This window comes from Homalodisca vitripennis, unplaced genomic scaffold, assembly GCF_021130785.1.
Source record: "Homalodisca vitripennis isolate AUS2020 unplaced genomic scaffold, UT_GWSS_2.1 ScUCBcl_4536;HRSCAF=10767, whole genome shotgun sequence".
NCBI classification, from domain to species: domain Eukaryota; kingdom Metazoa; phylum Arthropoda; class Insecta; order Hemiptera; family Cicadellidae; genus Homalodisca; species Homalodisca vitripennis.
In genome coordinates this window covers 13304-37237 of record NW_025780643.1, presented here as the reverse complement: position 1 = coordinate 37237, position 23934 = coordinate 13304, and the positions used below count along the sequence as shown (strand labels likewise).

Sequence of the window (23934 nt, the reverse complement as noted above, 5' to 3'; positions counted from 1 at the left end):
TGTGATTAACATATTCTTTTCGATCCGAGAATAGGGAGGTGCTTTCCAACTAGACAGTTTGTCAACCGGTGGCAAAAAAAATATATATTGGAAATTAAATGTGATGAGAAAATATAGTACCATTGAAAAACAATATTTGTTATCACTGTGAATCGATTTTCAACGTTCTATATACTTTTACCAGTTAGTTGTTCTTTCTCACTTTCGTCGCAATTTTGCAAGATCTTTTCTCAATAGCATCACATTTTTTCAGCTTGTTCCGCAAAATGCGATTGCAGTTTAAACCCTGTTGTATACATTATATTTTTTTATATTTTTCATAATCAAAGCTGAAGGAGGATTACACAGAGAAAGCAGGTAATATTAGCAGTAGCAAGAGCCTACTGTAATATATTAAGTATACATTTTTCAAAATTAACTAAAACTCCCCAAAAAAAATTCAGTTTTTTCACAAATTTTTATTTTTCCTATGATTTTTTCATTGACATCACGGTTACCCATAAAACCAGTTTGAAAAGGTTTGCTAATGATCAGCTAACTAGGAGATTGATATTAAAATCAAGCATTACTTAACATCTCACAGTTTTGCACATCTTCCTCTCATTGATAGATGAAAATTGGCTGGGCTTTTACCGGAAGAGATCATCTGAAGATAGAGTTTCACAGTGATGGTATTTTTATAGATGACCCTTTCCATCGACTACAATCATTGCATGCAACCAATCAGAACTCTCTGACTACCCAGTTCTAGTGAGGGATTTCTTGTAATATTTGGTAATGTGTACAAAGCACATCAGTTTTCTCTGCAGGATTTACAAAGTGTGTTTGGTACTTTATGAGACCAGAAATTATAAATTAGAAAGGATATTGTACTTCACCTCCACAACTTAAGCTACAAGATAAGATGGGCTCAAAAGGAAATGAAGACACAACCTCTCTCACCTCAAGAGCTATCCTGGGGTCATTGGCCGCCTTGCTCCACAGAGGGTAGCCCCACATGTAGTACTGTGCGTTTTTCTTCGAGAATGTTTCAGTACACCGTACACTTAGCACAGAACCTCCTGCAATACAGTTCAGATTATTAGTATACAAAATTCTGACAAGCTTCACAACCATTTCATATTCACAATTTTTATAACCAAATGTTTACAAACTAATAGTATATGAAACCAAATTACACATCATAAGCTCCAATCATCTTAATACTGGAAAGTATGCAAAAGACTTTCTTTGATATATATGCAATTTCTTACATTTCAGTTATATTTCCTAAGAGTCTTTTATGATCAAGATAGTATTAAAATGTTATATCTGGACCTTAAAAATTATGCACACCAATCCTTCAGCACTAAAAGTGGTTAAATTTGGTGTAGATCTTTTTCTAAAACTATTACGAATAAAACAAAATGCTAAAGAGATATTTTAACACATTCTCTAAATAAGGCACAATTTTTGTTGCTATTTCTTAAAATCGGATAAAACATAAAAGAGATTGTATATATATATATATTTTGTATACTTGTATGATAATTGTATACTTAATATTCATACACATTTTTTTTACTTGGCGTCTATGTTAATCCAAACTGTCAAAATTCAATTTCAAACATTAATCATTTCAACAAATTTTACGCATCTAAATAGTAAGACATAGTAAAACTCATCTGCAGCAGTCAATGTGTTAAATAATATCATTGTGCGGAATCACTTCACCCAAAATCTGCTCCTCACAAATTGTTTCCTTCACACAATAACTTGACTGCTGATCTTCTCATGCATAGATGGTCTTAAAATTCTTAGGACCTAACTTTACTTGCTATGTTACTAACAATGTATAAAAAATTAATGTAACAGTGAAATGGTGCCATTTATAAATGTTATAATTTAAGTAACAAGTTGTTGGGCAAACTGGACAAAATTAATTAGTAAACATTGACTGAGTCCCATTTTAAAATTGGGAAAACAAATGTCTAATTTGTTCCTAATCCATACTGAGCTAGTCTGCACCTGCATAAATCCCGACTCATATTGGAGAACCAATATGATGCTTTACCAACCTGATGAAGCTAAGGCATAGTCCACCTTGCCGATCTTATCTGCATCATAGACGGCCAACAGCTTCTCTACAGTGGAATTGATGAAGGCTTCCAATTCTGTTCGGTTGGGCAGTAATGGTGGCGTCCCTGAGTCTGTGGCCAGTTTCTGTAACAGTGACAAGTCCTTAACTACTACACATATTCACAATGGACAGTATTACAACAGGAGTTGCCAAAGAGAACTGGTGCAATTATAAGCCAGATTCTTTACAGGGGTTCTTGTATTCATATTTCATACTATCACAACATCCTAGCATAGGCTCACAGGAAAAACTTATGCTTAAGCCCATAAAATATTAATATTAAGCAATTAATGCTTAAATTCCTCAGGAGTTAAACAATAGCATATTCACTTTTTAAGGGGGTTAGTATAGTTAAAAACTAAAGAACTGTTAAATTTTTTGTTCTGTTTTCCTGAACATTTTGGTATGTTTTATTATATCTGAATTTTTAATTCAGTTGTGAACATAAATTTGGATTGAACGTGAACTTAAGTCTATCAAATCGCAGTAAATCTAAGTGTTCAAATATTTTGTTTTTGTTTACATTTCACATGATATTTAAAGACCTACTAGTCATATTTTTTTTAAAGGGTGTTTTAAGTATTCAGTACATATAGTATAAACTAAAATAATTAAGAATCAAGAATATTTTTACTGTCATCCCATACTACAATGTATTGACAAAGTTGTTAGTGTCTAGTGCATACTTATGCTGAAAAGTACATGTCACTATTCTAATAAGAAATTGGAAGATAACATTTCTTCAACTGAATAAAATTATTTTTCTTTTACCCAATTTAGCATAACATTTTAAAATTTTTTCAGAGTAGTATTTCTAACACTTAAAAGTAGCCTACTGAAAAGTTTCATACTAATATACAGGTTTGTGTGCTGAGTTTTGGTTAGCCTAACATATCTTGGATTGATTTGGTTACAGTATCTAGTACTGTGATCATGAGTAATGCCTCTTACACTGAATAAACTTAGGTTTTCTTTAATAAAAAATACGCATTGCAATATGAAAATACAAGGTATAATAAGTATACCCTATTCAACAAAAAATGGCTTACAAGAGTCTCTGATATTTATACTAAAGAGAGTGCATATAACTTTTTTTGACACATGATATTTCTTTAGTACCACTAGAATTGACCCATAAAAGAGTTCAATATAATAGGTGCAAGTGAAAAAAAGAAAAAATATGGCTTAATAGCTAAACTAGTGCTGGTACAAGATTTATGTTTGTTTAACAGGAAAAATAACTCTACTTAATCTACTAGAGTATCGCTTCTCCGGGTGAGTTTAGAGTCTAGATTGCTACGTTCCCCTCATTGCTGTGCCATTCTGCTACGTTCCAGGTACCAAGTTGACTGTGCTATTTTGCTACGTTCCAGGCCCCTGTTTGTTGTCCCAATTTTCTCACAATCGGTATTCAAAGTGTGCTGCCCCTTATTGGTTATGCGACTTCCTTCGTGTTGGCTAACTCATATTATTCCAAGTTGATATTTAAATAATGATCAAACTTCAATGTCTGTGGTGTTGTTGAAAGTGTAGTTTGTATTAATGAAAGTAGGCTACACGTTATATATATATTATCACTAGCACTGGGTCTATATTATTTCAGGTTTTTTAAGTAGGTTGAATAATGGTTCAAACTTAATATTACTCTATTGAAAGTTCTGATCAATATGATTGTTTATATCATAATAAAGTTCACAAAATATTCACTGTTCTTATCAATCACTTTGAATCAAATAAGTTTTGAAAGTAATATTCTTTAATTTAAAGGTTATTATCTTACTTACCACATTTCTTTGTAGATGGGATACTCAATGAAAGACAAAGCAAATGACTTTGACGTCAATTTATTTTATATTACACTGTCTAATTCTACTCACTTTGCTTTGATAATTTGAGAATCTAACACAACATCCCATCCCTAATTACAACTTCAATGCACTATTGTACAGTTTCAAATTTCATCACTACTGTACTAGGAGGATCTATACGAGTAGATGTCCTTACTGCTTCAAGTCCAGACAGAGAAGAAGGATTCTCCCTCTAAAAACCACGCATACCGACTCAAACAATGTTCATCCCCTCTCCTGTTCAAATCAGCGTCTTCACGATTGAATATGATTTGATTCTTTTCTTATAATTGTCAAAATTTATCATGTTCACTATAATTGATCAATTTAAGTCTTTCTATTTTCTTTTATTATTTTTCTAAAGCTTTTTTATTTAAATTTTTAGCAACATGTGCTTTCTGACGTCATCAATACGCAAGTCATTTTATCCCACAATTGGCTTTTCTGCGTAATTTTATTTAGTACTTTTGTAAAACACGAATTTTTGGTTATGTATAACTCATTTTAATTAATTAAATTTGTTCCCATATAAAGTTTAATATATTTCTCCGTTATAAATTAAATAAACCTCAATTCCGACAACATGTGATTCACTGACGTCACAGTCTGCCGATTCACTGACGTCTAAAATTATAGAAATTATAGAAAAAGTAGTCCTAAATAGACTCATGGCACATCTAAATCACCAAAAGCTCATAAATAACAGCCAACACGGGTTTTCTAAAAGAAAGGTCAACTTCGTCTGCTATAATCAGCCTTGTTGAATTTATTACTACTCAAATTGACAAAGAACAATATGTTACTGCCCTGCTACTTGACTACAGCAAGGCATTCGATTGCTTAGGACATGACATAATTGCAAGAAAGCTAACATCTTTGGGTATAGTAGGAGGAGCAAAAAACTGGTTCATGAACTATTTAACAGGCCGCTCTCAGATTGTCGAGGTGCAAACCACAAGCTGCGGTGTAAAAACCCACAGTCAAGTCCAACCCATTGCCTTTCAACCGTGGTGTACCTCAGGGATCGGTCCTTGGCCCCGTCCTCTTTGTGCTCTTTGTTAACGATTTCCCCGAACATGTTCAAGACCAACACACCACCTGTATTATGTATGCAGATGACACAACACTCCTGGTCAAAAATGACACCGCCAGGGGAATCCACGCAACAGCTACAAACGCACTTAATAAAGCACTCAATTATTGTAACAGTAACGACCTAGCAATAAACCCCTCCAAAACAATTCAAGTAAATTTCAGCAGAAAAAAAGACCCTATCCCTAACATACTTGATATATCAACAAAAAATTCTGTTACATTTTTGGGAGTTGTTCTGGACAACAAACATACGTGGACAGAACATGTGGATAATCTATGCAAGAGAATCAGTACTGGAATCTATGCCTTGAGGCGAATCAAATGGGTTAGTGATCTGGAAGCTGCCAAAACAACGTACCACGCTCTTGTAGAATCGCATTTAAGGTATGGAATTGCGGTGTGTGGGGTGGATCCTCAGCCAATAACAATAACAGACTTCTTCTTCTACAGAAAAAAGCTATACGAATTCTTGCTGAGCTCGGACCTCAAGAAAGCTGCAGACAAGCTTTTAAAACTCTAGGAATCTTAACAGTCACATCATTATACATTTTACACATTATCTTATACGTTGACAAGCTTAAATCTACAGACCAATGAAGACTACCACAAATATAACACAAGAAACTCCAAAAAACTATGTCCTGCCAATACATCGCACAACCCTGTATGGAAAAAGTCCAAGCTACAATGGCCGTAAACTGTGGAACATTCTTCCAACACCAATAAAGCAACTCAAAGGAGCAGCTCTCAAGAAGCGACTCCATGACTTTCTTGTGAGCAGGCCAACCTACACGCTGGAAGAATTCATAACTGCAAGAGAAGATGACCTGAGGCGCAGCCATGTTCATTGACACTGACAACATAATATTTGTTGTACTTGTATTTCATGACCCTATTTCTGTTCTTAATGAACACGTAATAAAGAAATTTGTCTATTGTCTATTGTCTATTGTCTATTGTCACAGTCTGCCAATTCCCTGCGAATATTCAAATGTCGTAATTTGACCTGTCACAAGATAGATTCCAAGCAACTTGACCTATAGAGAGTTGGTACGTAGGCCTAAACAATTTGTTCAGTTTTATCTTCATTAACATGTAAGCTGTTAGCAGAGAACCAGAGGTCAAATCTTTCCCTCATGTAGCTTGTCATGACAGTATTAGTTTCTACAGAATAGAATACATTAATGCAGTGTCATCTGCATACAAAACACACTGATTTGGCACAAAAATTAGAAGGTCATTGATAAAGACTGAACAAGAAGAGGTCCAGGACAGAACCCTGGGGGATCACGCTTGCCACTGCCTAAGACTGGACCTCTATTCACCTATTTTAACAAACTGGGATCTGCAGGACAGATAGGAGATGAATAGAAATAGCTCCTTGTCCTCTATTCCATAATAACCTAACTTTTCAATAAGTTCCCTGTGATGTACAAAATGAAATGCTTTACTTTAATCTAGTGGAAAAGCACTAATTTCTTCAATTTTCAAATTTTCAATTTGAATTTTCAAACCCATTAATGATGTACTTTACAAAACTTTCAACAGCTTTAATAGTGGACAAGTTACGTCTGAAACCACACTGGGCAGACAAAAACCGTTCATTTCGCTCAAAATAAAATTCAATCTATAATTTGATTATATATTCTATTACCTTAGATATAACAGGTACCAGGGCAATAGGCCTATAATTGTTAACATTAATAATAAAAAAAGTTTTGTTCTAAAAATGTTAAAAAAACTTGTCTTTCTAAATTTAAAGCATAAAACAATTCTTTTCACATAATTTTCTATTTTGTAGGTGTATTTTTGGTTCACCCCATAGTTCTAAGTATTTAGAAGAGGAAAACACCTAATTTTATCTTGTAACTTTTTCTGACACATGAGTATAACTACCTTCACTCTATTTAATTACTAGAATATTAACAAGAAAAATAGTGTTATTGCAAGGGCACATCTGTATGTATATTATACAATTAGCTGTAAATTATCAGTTATAACTAGTGGTCTTAAATTCAAATTACTGACCTGGTTTGACTGAATATTCATAAACTGTTCTGTAATTTCATCTCTAACTTTGGCGACCTCCAGAAGGATTTGCTCCTTCAACTTTGCCTGCTCTGAAAATAGAAAACACTAACACTGAAATGTCTGAATTTATAAAAATATTAAATTGTGTTAGTACAATTAGCAAGATAGAAAAACCAGAAAGGTTAATACTACTGATGGAGAACTAAAAATTAGATGAAACACTGAAAAGTTTATATATAATAAGCCACATTAAACACTGAAATTCCATGAAACTGTTTACTCATCACGAAACTGGAAGGGAAGGCAATAGGTCAGGAATGTCTATTTAATACTGAGGTTGGGATAATCACGAGATTTGGTGATTCAGTAATGGGCAAGTTCCATTATTTTGAGTTGAAAGTGTTTTAACTTGGAAGGGAGGGGGATGAGAAAATGGATTTTTAATGCTTTAAAATATAACTGTTGTTAAAGTTTTTACTGCACAGAATGATATGAGTGTAAACAGGGAATTGTATTTGTTAGAACTAGAATCTAGACTACTCATATATTTAAGGAAGGTTTAGACCTAGAATGTACTGGGTAGAGAAATAATACATTACATTATCACATGTATGATTGCCAGACACCCTGTATTTTTTGGAGAGGATAGAACTCAGTTGGATGAGGATGGAGGTAAGTATCATAGAAGTTTTGTAGTCACAGGAATGGGACCCATAGGGATGGTTCTAAGCTAGATTGATGGCTTATTGGTTTGATCAATGCAACTTCCCAGGAACTAGTAAATGGCAGCAATTTCTGCATAAGTCACTTTCTCTAAGTTATTCTGAAATATGAAGTAGGTTTAGAGAAAGTTGAACCCTCTCAGGATCCTGATGAGGTTAAGTAGGTCAGGGTATTAGATTGTTCAAAGAGATATGTTGACTGAGTTGTTTTTAAGCTGGAATGGGCTAATTGGAATTAGTTATTGACAAGATGTGTTGGGTGGTTCGCCTTTTACGTTCTCTAAAGAAATATTTTGAGAATGCCATTATAACGAAATGTTGGATGTTATTCTTTTGATTTTGCCATACTATATGTGAATGTTGTAAACTGAAAGAGTTAATAATGATATTTTATTCTTGGGGATAAAATTATATTCAAGGTCGGCATAAGTAAAGATTTGTTATTCAAACTTTGCTGAAAATTTGCTTGAAGACTCTGTGCAAAAATCTATGACGTTCTGTGTTCTGACGTTTTTGCTATGTAAAGAGTCAATTATAGGAGTAATTTTCTACTGGTTAGCAGAGGTAATTCAAGGGATAGAGGAATATTTAGCAATAACCATAAATTTATTAGAAAGCTAAATAGTTAAAAATATTCATTGTGCTACAAAAAACTATAATTTGTTGGTTAAATCACTCAAGCGTAAGACAAAGACGAAGAAATGCAGAAGAAAATCGTAAATACTAAAACTATTTACACAAATGTAATCATGAAAAATATCAAGAACAAAAACTGAACTACATTGAGTGGGTGTTGATTGCATGTTTTACATGTTAGCGAGTTACTTCTGAGCCAGTCGTGTAACAACTCACCTTCGCCCTCTCGCATATGAAGCTGCTCAGTAGAGGTGACCCTGGCCTCCAGCCTGTTGCCAAGAGCTGCTTGCTCCGAGACCAGTGTTTTGTGTGCTAGCAGTGCCATCTACAATAAAACATTAAATTGATCTCAAAATAACTTCACTGTTTAATTCTTACAGGAAATTATGTGTATCCTGAGCAGAGATTGATAAAATTCATTCAATTTACATAAAATCTTTTGTGGTTTTGGGTAGTACATGCCTTTTGAGTGCTGGCGGTCACGGGTCAGATAACAACCTTGGGCGCTGGCATCCAAAGGGTTAATAAAACCAAACATTCTCACATGTACTATGATTATACTAACCTACTAAATAAATAATATCTTAGACATTTTATATTTCTTACCTGTAGTTCCTGAATTTGTTGTTTCAAAGAGTCCATTTTTGTTTCAACTGAGCTCTCTTCAGTTGAAATTCTGTCACTCAACTCTTCTCTCTGAAAACACAAACATTGGATGTTTGGATCAATAAAATGTAAAAGCCAAGTGTACCAGTTTATATTTTTTACTAATTAACATCAATATTTTAATTTCAGTTAACTGAAAGTTTTTAAGTTTTATTCGTATTGTTTTATATTAACATTTATGCCATACGTGTTTGAGCTTAGGCTCTATTTATAGTACTCTGTATCGTAATTGTTCTTCTTGCTCTGAGCAGTTGTGTTCATCCTTACCTTAGAAATCAATCAATCCCTCAATTGCAAAAAAACATATTTTGCAAAGACAAGCATCATTTAATTATAATTATATATGTTAGAACTACAACAATTTGTACTACTATTGAAATACTATTGTCAGCAAATTTTCTAAATACAAGGAAGTGCAGTTAGGCTCTAATTAAAAATATTAATAAACATACAAAATATAAAGAAGTAAAATTGAACCAGCATTTAAGAATAAGAGATTTTAAAATCAATAACCATAAACTGAAAGATTATTACATATACAATATAATAATCCTTATACATATATAAAAACATATTTCAGATCTAGCCTGTGTAATTTTTTTTAATAACATTAGAAATAAACGTTATTTCTGTTAAACGTGTTATATACGACATAAGTGCAGCTGATCAATAAGTAACAGTGACAACAGTCAACAATCAACACACCTATATATACACGTTTTTTTTTTAAATAATACTGGAACATGCGCACGTGCGTGTGTGTGTGTGTGTGTGTGCGCGTGCGCTCGTGTGTGTGTGTGTGTGTGTGTTTTTTGTTATTAACTCCATTATAGGGTTATCTTCATATTAGAATAATGAATGGAACAACTAAAACCCTTTTTTTTAATTATTTTATTTCCAGACATGTGTTCCAGTATTAATACCATTACAAAAGTAAGTGTCAACAATTGTAAAGTAATAGGTTTTACTAAGAATAGAACAAGGGATATCCCCGGAAGAGAAATGCACTACTATTGAAATTGATTTTTGTCGATGTAGAAATAAATTTTCACATATAAAATGACAAGTTGATAGCTCAATTTGTTCCTGAAATCTGATGGAGACAGACAGGACACAAAACAGACATAGACCATTGTCTAATTCAATCTTGCACACATGTAAATTGGGTAACTAAACGGCTGAGTCTTTAGCACAATTATTCTGCTAATAGGTAGACAGACGAGAAATTTCATCAGCCCCTTGGAAACTTGTTTTTCACACATTAAATAGATAACAGAAAAAACATTGTTAAATAATTCTTTAATTTATTAGTTTATAATATTCAAGTTGATCAGTTAGATATCTTTTGAGTAATTCAGATATGTGACTGGGGTTTTTCTTCAAATTTGTGTTTAAAAAATTCTGAGAACACCAATCAAATTACTTCAGGAGAGGAAGAGAACTGGAAGAGTTATCTTTTATTTCTAAACTAGACTGACTTCTTATCTCAAGGTTTTTTTCTTTGTGTTATCTCCTGTGTTACACAAGCAGAGCTTAGGATTTGTATTACATTTCAGTTATTAATTTAACGTTTCAATTAAGATTTTCAGGTTCTTAGGTTGATAATACTTACAACTTTGCTGAACTCAAGTTGGATCTTGTGAAGTGATGATTCCACTTGTCGCTGATCCAGAGCCCTAGCAAACTCCTCACTAGCTAGCAAGTGTCGGACCAGACCTGCCAGGGCCTGCCTGTCCCCTAGCAGACGGTCCAGACTGGCATCAGGCTCTGGCGAACCAGTAGAGTACGGAGCTGATGGCACGGGCACAGTATAGTCCACTGGTGCAGTATAGTCCCACTTCATCTGTCAAAAATATGAGAAATGGAAAATTAGCAAATATTAAATCCAAAAACTATTGATATATAATCCTACTGAAACGGTCACTGAAAACTCTAATAACTTGACCTTTATAATAATACGTTATTGTGTCATACTACTGACTTCTGTTTTCCAGAATATATGTAGATTGATGTAATACTCGGTTTTTACATTTCATAAGATATCTATAGAAAGGAAAGAATGTAGAGAGGTATTATAGTCTAGGAGTCCTATCAAGTTTTACAATAAGATTTGACTTTTTTTTAATTCAGTTACATTCAAAATAATTTTAATTTCTGATGGTTACTTAATGTAATACTAAGTGTAGACAGTCTTAACAATGAAATAAAATTTGTTTCATCCTGTTTTTATATAATCAAGAAACAGCTCTTTATTGGATATAAAAATGAACTCACCGACTTGAAGGGATATGCAAGGAATGCAAGAACCGATGACAGAAGCGCAGGTACGGCCAACAAACAGTCAACCACCCACGCAACCACCGTAGACAGGAAGCTTCCAGCAGCAGAGAATACAACAACAACTGTATCTCCAAGATAGGAGGCTGCAGTTCCCAAATAATCTCCAGCGCTTGAGAAGAAAGCAGATGCTCTGTAAATAGATAAAATGTTTGAAATTTGTACACTCAGTGAAAAACAAGGAAACCACGGACAATGAGATTTGAGCTCACATGGAGTACTTTGTGAAAAAAAAAACAAATCCACCAGAAGATGTTTCTCCATGGTCAAGAGTTCAACTTCTTGACTTACAATATTTCTCAAGGTTGGCATAGGTCCCAGGAAATTTGATGCCATCCAAGAAACAAACCTCTGAACTCCCTCAACAGCATCACAGATGTACCCATATTTCTATTTCAGATGACAGAGGTATGTTCAAAATGACATCTCACAAGTGACGACTACTTGATCAGACAGGTCTTTTTTCTACGAAAGTGTCTCCCAATTCACTTAAAAAGCCTGAGATTAGGTTTTGCTTGAAAAATATGACTACTTCTGGTTTTTTCTATCCTTATTGACACCAAGTCCAGCATATAGTTCTTCCTTATAGGATAATTATGAGTCTTGTCTGCTTAGAAGTTCATTTAGTGACTCTTTAACATTGACAGATTTAGTATTATGGCATCGGCATATCAAACACTGTAAAAACTCTGTATAGTGCTGGCGTCAACTGGCATGACAATCTGTATTTAAATTATATTTAATATAGTACATAGTTCAAATATCCAAGTAACCATAAAGCTGCAATCGATATGTTTCGCTTAGTGACGGTTTTTCTGTTTTCTTCCTCGTAGGTCTTTGGAATGGTAGTTAATTATGATGTTGTTATGGTTTGTCAGCCAGTGAATTCATCAGATGTGAATTAAGCGTTTGACTAGTAGCACTGTTTGCTTTGTTCCGTAATTTTGTTTTGATCTAAAAAACAAATCATATAGCAATGTACAATTTATATTTATTAGTGTAATAATATCAATATCGATATTTGGTTGCTCCCCTAGCAACGAGCTATTGTTTTCAAATATAGAGACATTTCTTCCAAAACCGACATCAACTTACGTGGTAAAAGGCCAAGTCAATGCAGCATTCCAGTCCACTTCTATCCCAGCCTCAGTGGAATAATCCACTGGTTGGTCCTCTGTGATAGGATCCTCTGAGGTTTGCAGCCAGGCTGCCACTGAGGTCCAAGGGGCCCACAGCCAGCTTCCATCAAACCAGGCCCAGAGGTCCAAGAGCCAGGAGGTTACGACGTCCCAGATAGAGGAAAGGGAGGAGAGGAGGCTCACAGAAGACGTGTCATCTTCAGACCACCATTCCAACAGGTTATAACCTGTAAAATATAACCAGGTTTTAACTAACGAGCTAAGTTAATATCACAAAGTGTTGTTAAGTTACAATGTGGGTAAAATTACCATGTTAAATTACTATGTCATAGAAATGGGTTAAATCATGATATTAAAAAAATTGGTTAAATTACGGGTGTATGGATCAAATTAAGAAGACAACAGGTGAATACCTACAGAAATACATCAAGGGTATTAAAACAACTGAGTAACTAAGTATCACCATCAACTACATCAATTTTATATCAAAAGTTTTCTTCATTATTGAAAACATGTTGTCAATTTTAGTCCAATCAATTCATTGATGATGTCACTCATCAAGCATGGATTTATGATTCAGTATGTGAACATTGTAAATATGTGTGTTGTAAATGTTTATTTTATTATTAATTCAGTAAGATTATACTGTACTTTTAAAGCTGTTTAAGCAAAATTGCTTCACACACTATTTTTTTATTTTGTTGACAAAAATTTGTTTAGTTTGAAAAAGTAATTTTTTAAATTTACTCCAACTATTAGAAGTCCAAACGATCTGAAGGCCCCATGATAATAAAAATAGAACAATTTTGAAGTTGTAATCAAATAAATATTTAGCACTAAAATCTGAAGAGTTACAACCTAATGATCATTGTTTTAACTTAGTTGGTTTGATAGTTTAAAAAAGTATAATTCTGATTTTTCATGTATAAGAATTAAGAATGATGATATATTTTGTTTTTGAAAATACATATGTTTATTGATGTATCCACATCAAGGTTACATTTAAGTAGCAATTATTTATCTTATTAGCTTGCTGTATTTATTTAACTTTCACAAAACTACTTAATAATTTATGATACAAAATATGTTTTACCACACATTTTGCAGTTATATACTTGTTAATAAGTTATTAATTATGAAATAATTAAAGTAATGGAAAGGAACACAACTTACCGCTCTAATGACTCAACAATGGCACAAAGGTTCCAGAACAGCTGGTTAGAGTTGTATTCCTTTCCCTCATAGAAACTTTGGGAACACTAAGAAGAAAATTTTGAAACCACGAAAAATTCAGGATCCAGTTTCTACATTTTTGTAAGGACATATATTCAAATAAACAAGATAAATACACTGAATTTGAGTACTTCCCAGGTATTTATTTGTATTTTATACATATGTCATACCTAAATTAGTTCACACTCTAATCAACTGAATTCTATTGCTTGGAAACACATACAACTGGATCCTTCTCAGGAGAAAAACGATAATGACCTGAAAATGTAGCAGGTCAGACTAAAAGCCAATAAATACTTTATCTAAAAAGTAGCAGATCAGATCAAAACAATATGAAACACTTTAATGGTGCAAGAATGAAGGGACAAGATCATTGTGTGGGAATTGGAGATCATGAGAAAAGAACAGATTATTGATCAAGTGGCAACCATATCAATGATTTCTTGGCAATGTTGCTCATTTACAATCAGAAATGCTAAATCTATAACATCTATTACACATACCACATCTGATCATAAGCCAAATGTAACACTCTTCTGACTTTTACTGACAAACACTAAATAAAGAGGTTTATACCAATGAGGACTCAAAATCATACTTTCTACAAGAATCATATTCTTCACAATATTCAAGATTTGTAAAAATGAAGCTTGCTTACCACTAACAAATATATAATGAACAAACCCCTAGTTATCCTATGGTGCATTTCCCTCCAAAAATTAAATATTAACAGTTTATCTTCTCTAAAAAAAGTGATTAAAAAGAAGTACTAAACTACAGGTCAGTATTGCTTATACCAACTGTTTCATGAAATTGGTTTTATCTAGACTCCTGAACTGCCTAAGCAAAATTCTATTATTTCCAAGCGTCAGCTAAAACTTCACTGATAAAAAGCCAACAACAACAGTGCTGAATATATTATTCAAAACTTGCAACCTGTGAATAGTCATGACCAGTGTATTCCTTAATATTATGGCTTTGCCTTTAACTATCACAACCGTCATAGTTGATCACTTCAGAATCACAGGCACAGTACTCAAAGCTTTTTTCAGACTACCACTGAATCACATAGATTGCAAAGCTGATGCAACTAAAATATAGTGTAATGAAAGTTAACAATAATCAATCTAGAGGATAATTAAGGATCTTCCTCGAGGTTCACCACTTGTTGTCCATGCTATATATTGAGGATCTTGCCAATTACTTTGTCATCTGTTACCTGGCGCCAATGTCACTGTCCTGATCACTAATAACAGATCAGCTGAAGCATTGAAGATACTGACATTCATTTGCATTTTATATGATACATAAAACAAAAGCAGCCTTGTGCTCAATTAAGACAAAACAAAACAATTGTCAACAGAACAACAAAGAATGAAGTACTTATCTGGCCTGATTAGCCTACAAATTAAGACATCCACTTCACATGAGTTTTATTCTAGGTAATGGAATCTCATGATGGAGCCATATCAAATTCTAATCCCAGAAGCTTAGCTCATCTTTCTTTTATCTGTAAAGAGTCAAAACATACTTCACTAACCAACCAATAAAACCTGCCTACTTTGCTGTATTTGAATTTCACATGAGTTATATGCTCCTTCTTTGGGTCCTCTATTATTACCTTACAGTGGCTGCTGGGAATCCAGAAGCAGCATTTGGATGTACGGTCTGTTTTCAACATCATGAGAGCTGTAGACAAGTTTGAAAGGATTTTTGGATTCCAACTGCACCATCTTTATACTTAATGAAGGTCTCACATTATATAATGCCATAAGGTCTCAGGTTAACCCAGGAATATCAATGGCTCACAAAAAAACCAAACATGCAAGTGATTTTATTCATTCAGCATACAGAATTAGCCTTTTTCCATTAAACATTTTAATTCTGTAGACAGATACAAAGCTTCAGTTTACTACCATCTGAATTAAAAGAGTAATCCAATCTACTTTAAAAGAAGACTGCAGAGGTATATCATGTCCTGGACTAATTCATATAAGCAAGCAAGGCAGCACATCTGAAATTAACTCTATCTGAGTTTTCCTTTAAAGTCATTACTGTACAAATACTTGATGCCAACAATTTTCACTATGACAACAACAGTATGAAAAATGTTGTTTACAGTTTTTATGATTATATGTTCAGCACAATCATAACAACTCAAATTAAACTAGTTTACACTTTCATCCTGATTTTTTTCTTTGATAATACAAAATTAACCGTTTTAACCAAAATAGAATACAATATTTTGCATATTACGTTGAAAATGTGTCTTTACAAAAAGTATTAATGCTGGCCCATTGCTTCAATTTAATTGCCACAATCTTGTTAGTTTCATTGTATGATTGCTTATTTAAATATGGAGAAACATTTATTTACTTTAAACGATAGTTTTGATTATGTAAGAGACAGATTGTGTAAGAGATATTCAGAATAGAATAGAAACAATTCTTTATTGAAGGGAAATTAGGACCACAAGGTCCTTTCTTACATTTAACCTCTTTTCATACATCTTACAGACATGACCCTATAAGTAAAATCAAACCAAAAATAATAATTCAAATATTTAAATTAGAATTTAATAAGATTTTAAATTAAAAATTTTATAAAATGAAATTTTGTTTTGTATGTTTATTCAAATGTTGTTTATATTGATGTATATCTTCTGTCATTATTAATAATAATTACTCTTAAGCAAGCTACCAGATGTACTAGAAAATGTAAGTGTGCACATAACTAACAGTAATTTTTGTACTGCAAATTAAAAAAAGTGTTAATACAAACAGGAAATAGTAATTTTTGTACAAAGGCCATCTCCACATATTTATTTCTCTGAATAAATAATACAAAATATAACATACATAAAACATTTTAGTAGCAAAAAATAGCATTATAACTAGATTTAAGGCACTTTTCTTATTTTTAGCACCAATATACAGATTCAGATAGAAGTCTTGAAAGTTAGTTAAAAAAGCAAATAAATGGGATACACATTAAAACATTAGTATAAATTAAACTATATTTGATATAAAACACTTATTTCAACATTGTTCAAAGATTAAAAATTACTAAAAATATCAAAACAAATAGACAGATGTTACTAATAATGTTCCAATTCTAATTAGAATAATTTGCAATACATTTTAAAAAGTATTATTATGACATTATATATTGGAATATTAATAACAAAGTCAGTTTTTATAATGGGTGAAATGATTTCGGTTCTTTATTCTGGATTCACTTGATCCTTATTGGAATTGGAGTATTGGTAATTGATTTAAATGTAGGCCACTTGTAAAATTGAATCAGTTATCAATTTTTCATTCCACCAGTTCTCTTTAAAATATAACAGAAACAGGAGAGGTTTTGGACAGGAAATTAACAATAATTGGACAATAATCTGGTTGAGGTTCTTGGAACCTCTTAGTGCAAAGTCATCACCTGGGGAAGCAAAAGCCTTAGTTATTAGTGATTACTTTGCTATGTATCACCAAAAATCATTGTAATCATTTTGAAACTTTAAGTTGAGGCATCAACTCAATATATTGAACTTGCTAATAAGAAGTTCTAAGTAACCTAGAAATACCAGATTTACAGACACAATTAATTACAAAAAAGATAGAATCTAATCTATTATCTTACACTTAGATAAGAATTTAAAATCAGATTCCAATTTTTTTATTGACAATAATTTTATTTGACTATTATTGACTATGTTTTATTGGAACAAAAATTAAATGTAATACTTCATTACATTAACATTACATCATTTACATTGCTGAAATGTAATGCAATTTAAAACAAAGATGTTAAATTGAATTTTGAACAATCCTTTTTTTGGAATTGACCTTTTTCTAATACTTATTTTTGTAATAGCTATATTTTGCTTTTTTTACCAATTGTTCAGGATGGATATAAAAGTACTTATTACATACTAAAATATACTGTGGGGAAATTATGTAAGTATGTGAATTGTGCTGAACAGTACACTGTGAAATATTCTCACGAACAAGCTCTTTCGTTAAAAACTTGGAATGAACATTGTACAGAACATTTGAATACAATAAATATTATAAAATAACAACTTTATAAAGCTAAGCAACAAGTCCCTCGTTGTTACTATCAGGTAAAGTAAGTCAGTCTGTTGAAGTTGTAAAATGTTAAGTTACAACTTCAAATATATAAATATAAAGAGAAACAAAACAAAAATTAAATAAGGAATAAATGTCTTTTATTGCCTTAAAACCTCAATCTTATATATAAAATATTTGATTTTCATAAAAATCTATGTAGCCTTAAATTTAAGTAATAGAAAATGTCTTTGGTCCTCATGATTCATTTATAAAGCTATGAATAAGCTAGAAATGGACAAGATATTAATCACCAATGATTAGTTTATAAAAATGTAAAATTGTAAACACTTTGAAATTATTTGTTTTTAAATAAACCAATGTGAAAACCGATTATTTCTAACAGAACAGATCCAAACCAAATAAAATTGTAAGTAAAAAATTAAATATTGAACACTTCCTCAAAACTTTTACAATTTGTCATAACAAATGACAAAGTCAACACATTTGCACAACTTGCATATAATGTTACCCAATGTTGCAAAATGCAAAATACACAAGTATTGAATTGAACAAAGAATATAAAAGTGAAAAAAATAAACTATGCTAAATCTAAATACACAGCTGATTATTGCAAATGTTAAGTGAAAAACTGTTAGTTGTGATGTAAGTTACACAGGGTTAGTTTCTTCTTATTAAAGTGCACATGGATGAATAATCAAACAAAATAATAAAACCAAAACAAGACTTTAACAAAAACATTATAACTAAGTAATAGTTTCAACAGGAGAGAAAACCACAAACTCCCAACTGGAAGTATTGAACATTCTGCGGCAAGTTTCACATGAGGGAAAGGAATGTTCAGCAATAAAAAAAACCTGAAACAATAAACTCTAGTTACTTACCTAGGAGGCGTGGCCAGTAACAGATCCTCTGTTCTTTTATAAAGTCCTACACTACTTTAAATTACATTGAAAAAATAAACAAGTAGTAAACTTTTATGAGTTACATGCCAAAACATTTATTGATTATGATACTTGATAATTACATAAAATATTACACTATGTTAACCCTTTGACATTTATAACATACAATACTAAGTATATCTGCCTCTTTCTACTTTGTAATAAGTGTATAAGGTACAACATAACATGACACTTGATCAGACCTAATGTATTTCATAAATGATTTTTAATATTTTCACTGGTGCATGCTTCAACAGTGACTCCTAATTCACTCCTCCTAATACACCCGTCCCACAGCCGACTTTGTTCTGTCTCGACACAGTACAGCACTTTTTGAAGAAAAGCCATCTTACATCGACCGAAAACTATGGAAACACTCTACCAGACAATATCAAAAGACTAAAGGGAGATGATCTGAAGAGGAAACTCCACAACTTCCTTGTAAACCAGCCATTTTAAAACCTTGAATAATTCCTAGATGCATCCAGGGAAGAATGGAGATTCCGAGATGCATCTTGACATAATGCATTGTCAACAATATTAATTTAAATATACTTAACAGCTGTGTTTTAAACATATGTGACCCTATTACTATTCTTAAAGAATATTTATTTGTCTATTGTCTACTTTTAATTGAGAACCCTTCTGGATTTCACCAAACCTAATCTATTTTGCGGAGGAGTGTTACATTTTTTAACAGTATTTTACTGATTTAATTGGGGATTGAAATGACAAATAGTATATGTTATAAAACGTAATTAATTAAATGTATTACTTATGAACCGTAAATTTTGTCCCACGACATTTTGTTTAAACAGTTATTACTCATTACTCAGGCATGTGCGATTATATTATTCCTACTAATTTCCGCTACTGTCATTGCCTGCTACATTATTACATTTACACAGTGATCTTTGCGATTATCATGTTTTTGAGTTATATTTAATAATTCAATATTAGTTTAACTGAATATAAATGGTGTGTGGCATGAGTCACAGGTGGAACTCCCTACAGAACAAAATCTGTTACTTCCACCAATTTCATCCATATTGCTCTAGTAATGGCCTACACTAACAGATGCCAAAGTCCACAATCATATTGAGTCACTGGTGACACATGTAAAAAATTGGATAAAGGTTATCAATTTTAAAAACGCAGTGAATCTTTTAATTAAATTATTGAAATTATATTCAATTATTTGATACTGATAGCAAAATTCCAATCGCTCATAAGTATAAAAGTAAAGAATCATTAAAAGTCAATATACTTAACAATCGTGTATTTTCCCGTTGTTTGCACTTTGTGGTAGTTTATGCGTCAATTTTGCCAAAATATGGTGTTTTGCTGATGATTTATTTATATTTAAATTATTTTTAGTTTAGTTTGTTTGTGAAACTTTTACAGTTTCCTGTTAAGAGAATTATGAGTGTATTTGATAAGTATGTTAAAGAAATTATTGAGAATCTTTATTCAACAAAACAACTGTAAGATATAGTCTTCTTTATTTCATGCCTTGTATTTTTTTTATTTTGTACTAGAACTATAGGTTCCATGTCATTTGCTATTAGGAGAGAAACGTATTTTTCTAGTGCTATCTGTTACCTGAGGTTTTGTACAGAATTTTTCAAATCTAAGTCCGTAGCCTACTTAGTAAAACCGTTTATGATATAATATGATGGAGCCCTATGACATTTTTCAAATGTAATTAGGTGTACATCAGGTGCATTTTATTTCAGTGTTTATCTTTAGGGGGACCGGAGGTTAAGGAAAATTGTGCCTGTCTCTTATATTAGATTCAGTGTGTGCAAGAAACATTTCTATTTTGAATTAACTATATTTCCGACGTCACAGCTGAGTTTCCCTTTTGTAAAAATCAATAAAATGTATACATAGCCCTCAGAAACCTACTTTAGTCCAAAACAGTTTACTTCCAGTCCTGTAAACTACATTTGGTCTAATATATTTCAATTGCCATGGTTTAGTTTGCCTTGCTGACCCAATGAAGAAAATACGTATATGTAGGACTGAAATGCCTACTATGGTCAAAAACATATATTATGGGGAAAAATCGTAATAGGTTAATGCAATATTTCAAAATAATCGTCTATAACAGGTTTTACATTATAGTAATTTTATGGTTTTTCAGACTGTTGTCTGGGGAAAACATGCCCTTTAAGGTATTTTATCGTTTCATTCCTCTGTATTTCCCGAAGCCACTCTATAAAAAGTGAAGGTAGCCAGCAAGTTTTGAGTAATACTTAAAGCTTTGTCCATTAAGGTAGGTTTTATAACAGTTTTTTAATGGTATTTCCAAGGAATTGGACAATTTAAATTGGCCACTGACACAATCTGGATTAAAAGTTTGATAGTAACTTTGTCTTTGCTACCTGCATGATACTACTGATCAAGTACAGTATAATATTTTCTCAAATTTAAATGTGAACAATTGTTTCAGCCTTTTTCATAAACTCAAGTTGAAACTGAGTGTTAGTTAAGTGTGGATTAAGAAACACAAATATTATTGAATATTAATGCTGATATACACTAAACATTTTTCCAATTTTATTTTCAAAACACAAAGCGAGTACAAAATACACTAAAACATACGAGATAAAATCATGAGAAACCCAATAGTTCAGCAATTTAGTTGTTAAAAGATAATAACTTAAAAAAAACATACAAATATCAATTTTAAAATTGTTAAAATGCCACAAGACAAAACATTAAATTATTTAAACATGTTCTATTCAGTCACATACCTGCCCAAATTACTAGAGGAATGAGAAGGAGAATCAATGCCCATTTTTCGACGCTGTTGAGGAGTACCCCAGCTGTCCAGTCTTATAAGTGAATTCACCTAGAATCAAAGAAAAATTACATTATCAAAATAATTTTAGGCCTATATTAACCCTACATCGGGCGCTAAACAGAGTTTTCCTCCGTGTATTTTTTATTATTAAAAATAGTACTACTTTTCTGATGTTGGCAGTCGTTTCCCACAGTGTACTTCACGAGCATCTTTCGGGGAAGCGAAACAATAGCCTCCCGCTTATCTTTGTCAAAATCTGTCAGTATGAGGTCTACTTCCGTGCGAGACTGGACAATTCCTTCGTGAGCGCCCGATGTTGTGTCTGTAGTGCTTGGACAAAATCTCCGTGAGCGCCTTATAGTGTTTAGTTTTTATGGAGTAATAATCCGTGTGCGCCTAAATGTGTGGACCTGTGATGGTTTCTTTTTAAGTTTTACAATATATTTTATTTGAATTTTGTGAAATGGAGAATGAAGACGAGAGACTTGTCAGTACAGTACCCGTGTGCTAGGGAACATTTCAGTACTGTTTACGGAGTGAACATTGTCGTTATAAGAACCAGAAGGAAAATGTTTTGAAACTTTGTGTAGTGTTTTAAAAAAATTTTAGTAAAGAATAAATTTTGATTTTAGAGTAATAATTGACATTACAATTGTATAATATCTCAAGAATTTAAGTAAATTGTTTTTGTAAGAAGTTAAATTCCATATATTATTACAGTAGGTTAAACATTTTTACAACTAATTGCACTATTCCTTGAAATAAATCATGTTGTCATTATACAATAACATTTTTTTAAATTTTGAATTTCTTATTTGGAAAATTCATTACATAAGAGAATAATTTTTATTTAATTTCTAAAAATGAATATATTACATTGTAATTAAATCAGTATGAATATTTAAACAAATAAAAACAGTTTAAACGACTATGATATCCATTATTCGCTAACCTGGAGGAAACCTCCGTGAGCGCCTGACAGTGTTTCTAATTTTAAGCGCCTGATGGAGGGTTAAGTGTTGTGTTTTCCAACCAAAATCCAAACTAGTTTAGAATGAACTAAAAACCCATTAGATTTTTGCTGATAGTTTCTGTAATCTAGTCATCTTGGAATATCAAACACCTACCCAAGGTATAACATCATACCCTAATTATGTGGACTTAGTTGCCAAATAAGTCTGTTCTACATGTCTAATTAAATAGTCTTAGATGTTTTAATTTGAAATTTATTTAGTTAATATTCTATCAAATGGATCTGTTATAAATAAAAAGAAGAAAAATAGATCTCTTATATTTAGAATACAACATTTAAGCCCCCACCTTCTCAAGAAGACAGATGACAGAATGTTGGTCAAAAATCTATAATATAAACATTAGTCAAGATGTGTATTATTTCACAACCCTTAATTAAATTTAGTAAGTAAATTAAGAACAATAAAATAATAACTTTTGGACAACCCGGAAAATTAGTGTTGATTAAAGTTTTGAACATAGGACCTAAATAAACCAAATAATGTAACTCACAAACTTTATATGAAAAAATATTAAGGACGAAAAGAACTAAGCAATAGTATTATGTCACATGCATGGGTCTCAAAATAACTACTTTCATGCTTTTGAGGTTCTAATGTAAAAAATTAGTTTTAGATACTCTTTTGACTCACATATATATATATACAGGGTGTATATTATGTCTGGAAACACCCAAATATATCCTTTAATAATTTAAATATAAATTTGAAACCTCTTACAATCGTGATAGAGATTGGGCATCTAATTTTTGGAACAATGTTTTGTTATGTCACACCAAACGGGGGACGTCCTGCCGAGGGTATCGTGAATATTCTTAATGGAAGCCTATAACCTTGTGATACATAATTTTAAAGGTAATAGCTTACTGAATTGAATGCCACAAACCGCATCTCAAGGGAATTATTCTATCAGAAAATAGAGCATTTTTAGTATTGAAAATTTACTGATGTTCAACAATGTAATTTTAACATGGTTCTTGCCACAAAATGTGTTACACTAATTTTTTAGCATTTTTTAAATGTTCAATTAAATAAAACAAAAATTTCATTTTAAGCTGGTTCTATTAGCACAAATTTGCCAGTTTTTATTACAGTACAATTATGGAAATACTTATGTTATTGATTTCTTATTACAAATAAAAAATAATGTATGCTGTTAGAAAAAGTCTTACAACAAACGTTTTACCTGCATTTGGTGTCAAAGCAATTGTTCGAACTGTGTTCCTTCTACGGTTTG

The 23934-nt window shown here is 32.0% G+C and overlaps 1 protein-coding gene across 1 annotated transcript; it reads right to left on the bottom strand.

The window, feature by feature from the left end:
* Positions 1–942: 942 nt before the first annotated feature.
* LOC124372980 lies at positions 943–22807 on the bottom strand (the record flags this gene model as incomplete). The annotated part of the gene is made up of 10 exons (XM_046831386.1): positions 22794–22807; positions 21617–21669; positions 12549–12819; positions 11391–11586; positions 10729–10959; positions 9057–9146; positions 8667–8775; positions 7090–7181; positions 2058–2202; positions 943–1061 (listed from the first exon to the last, which is right to left on the bottom strand). Coding segments are annotated over exons 1-10 (1320 nt in total), but the record flags the coding sequence as incomplete, so codon positions are not given.
* Between the last annotated feature and the right edge of the window lie 1127 nt (positions 22808–23934).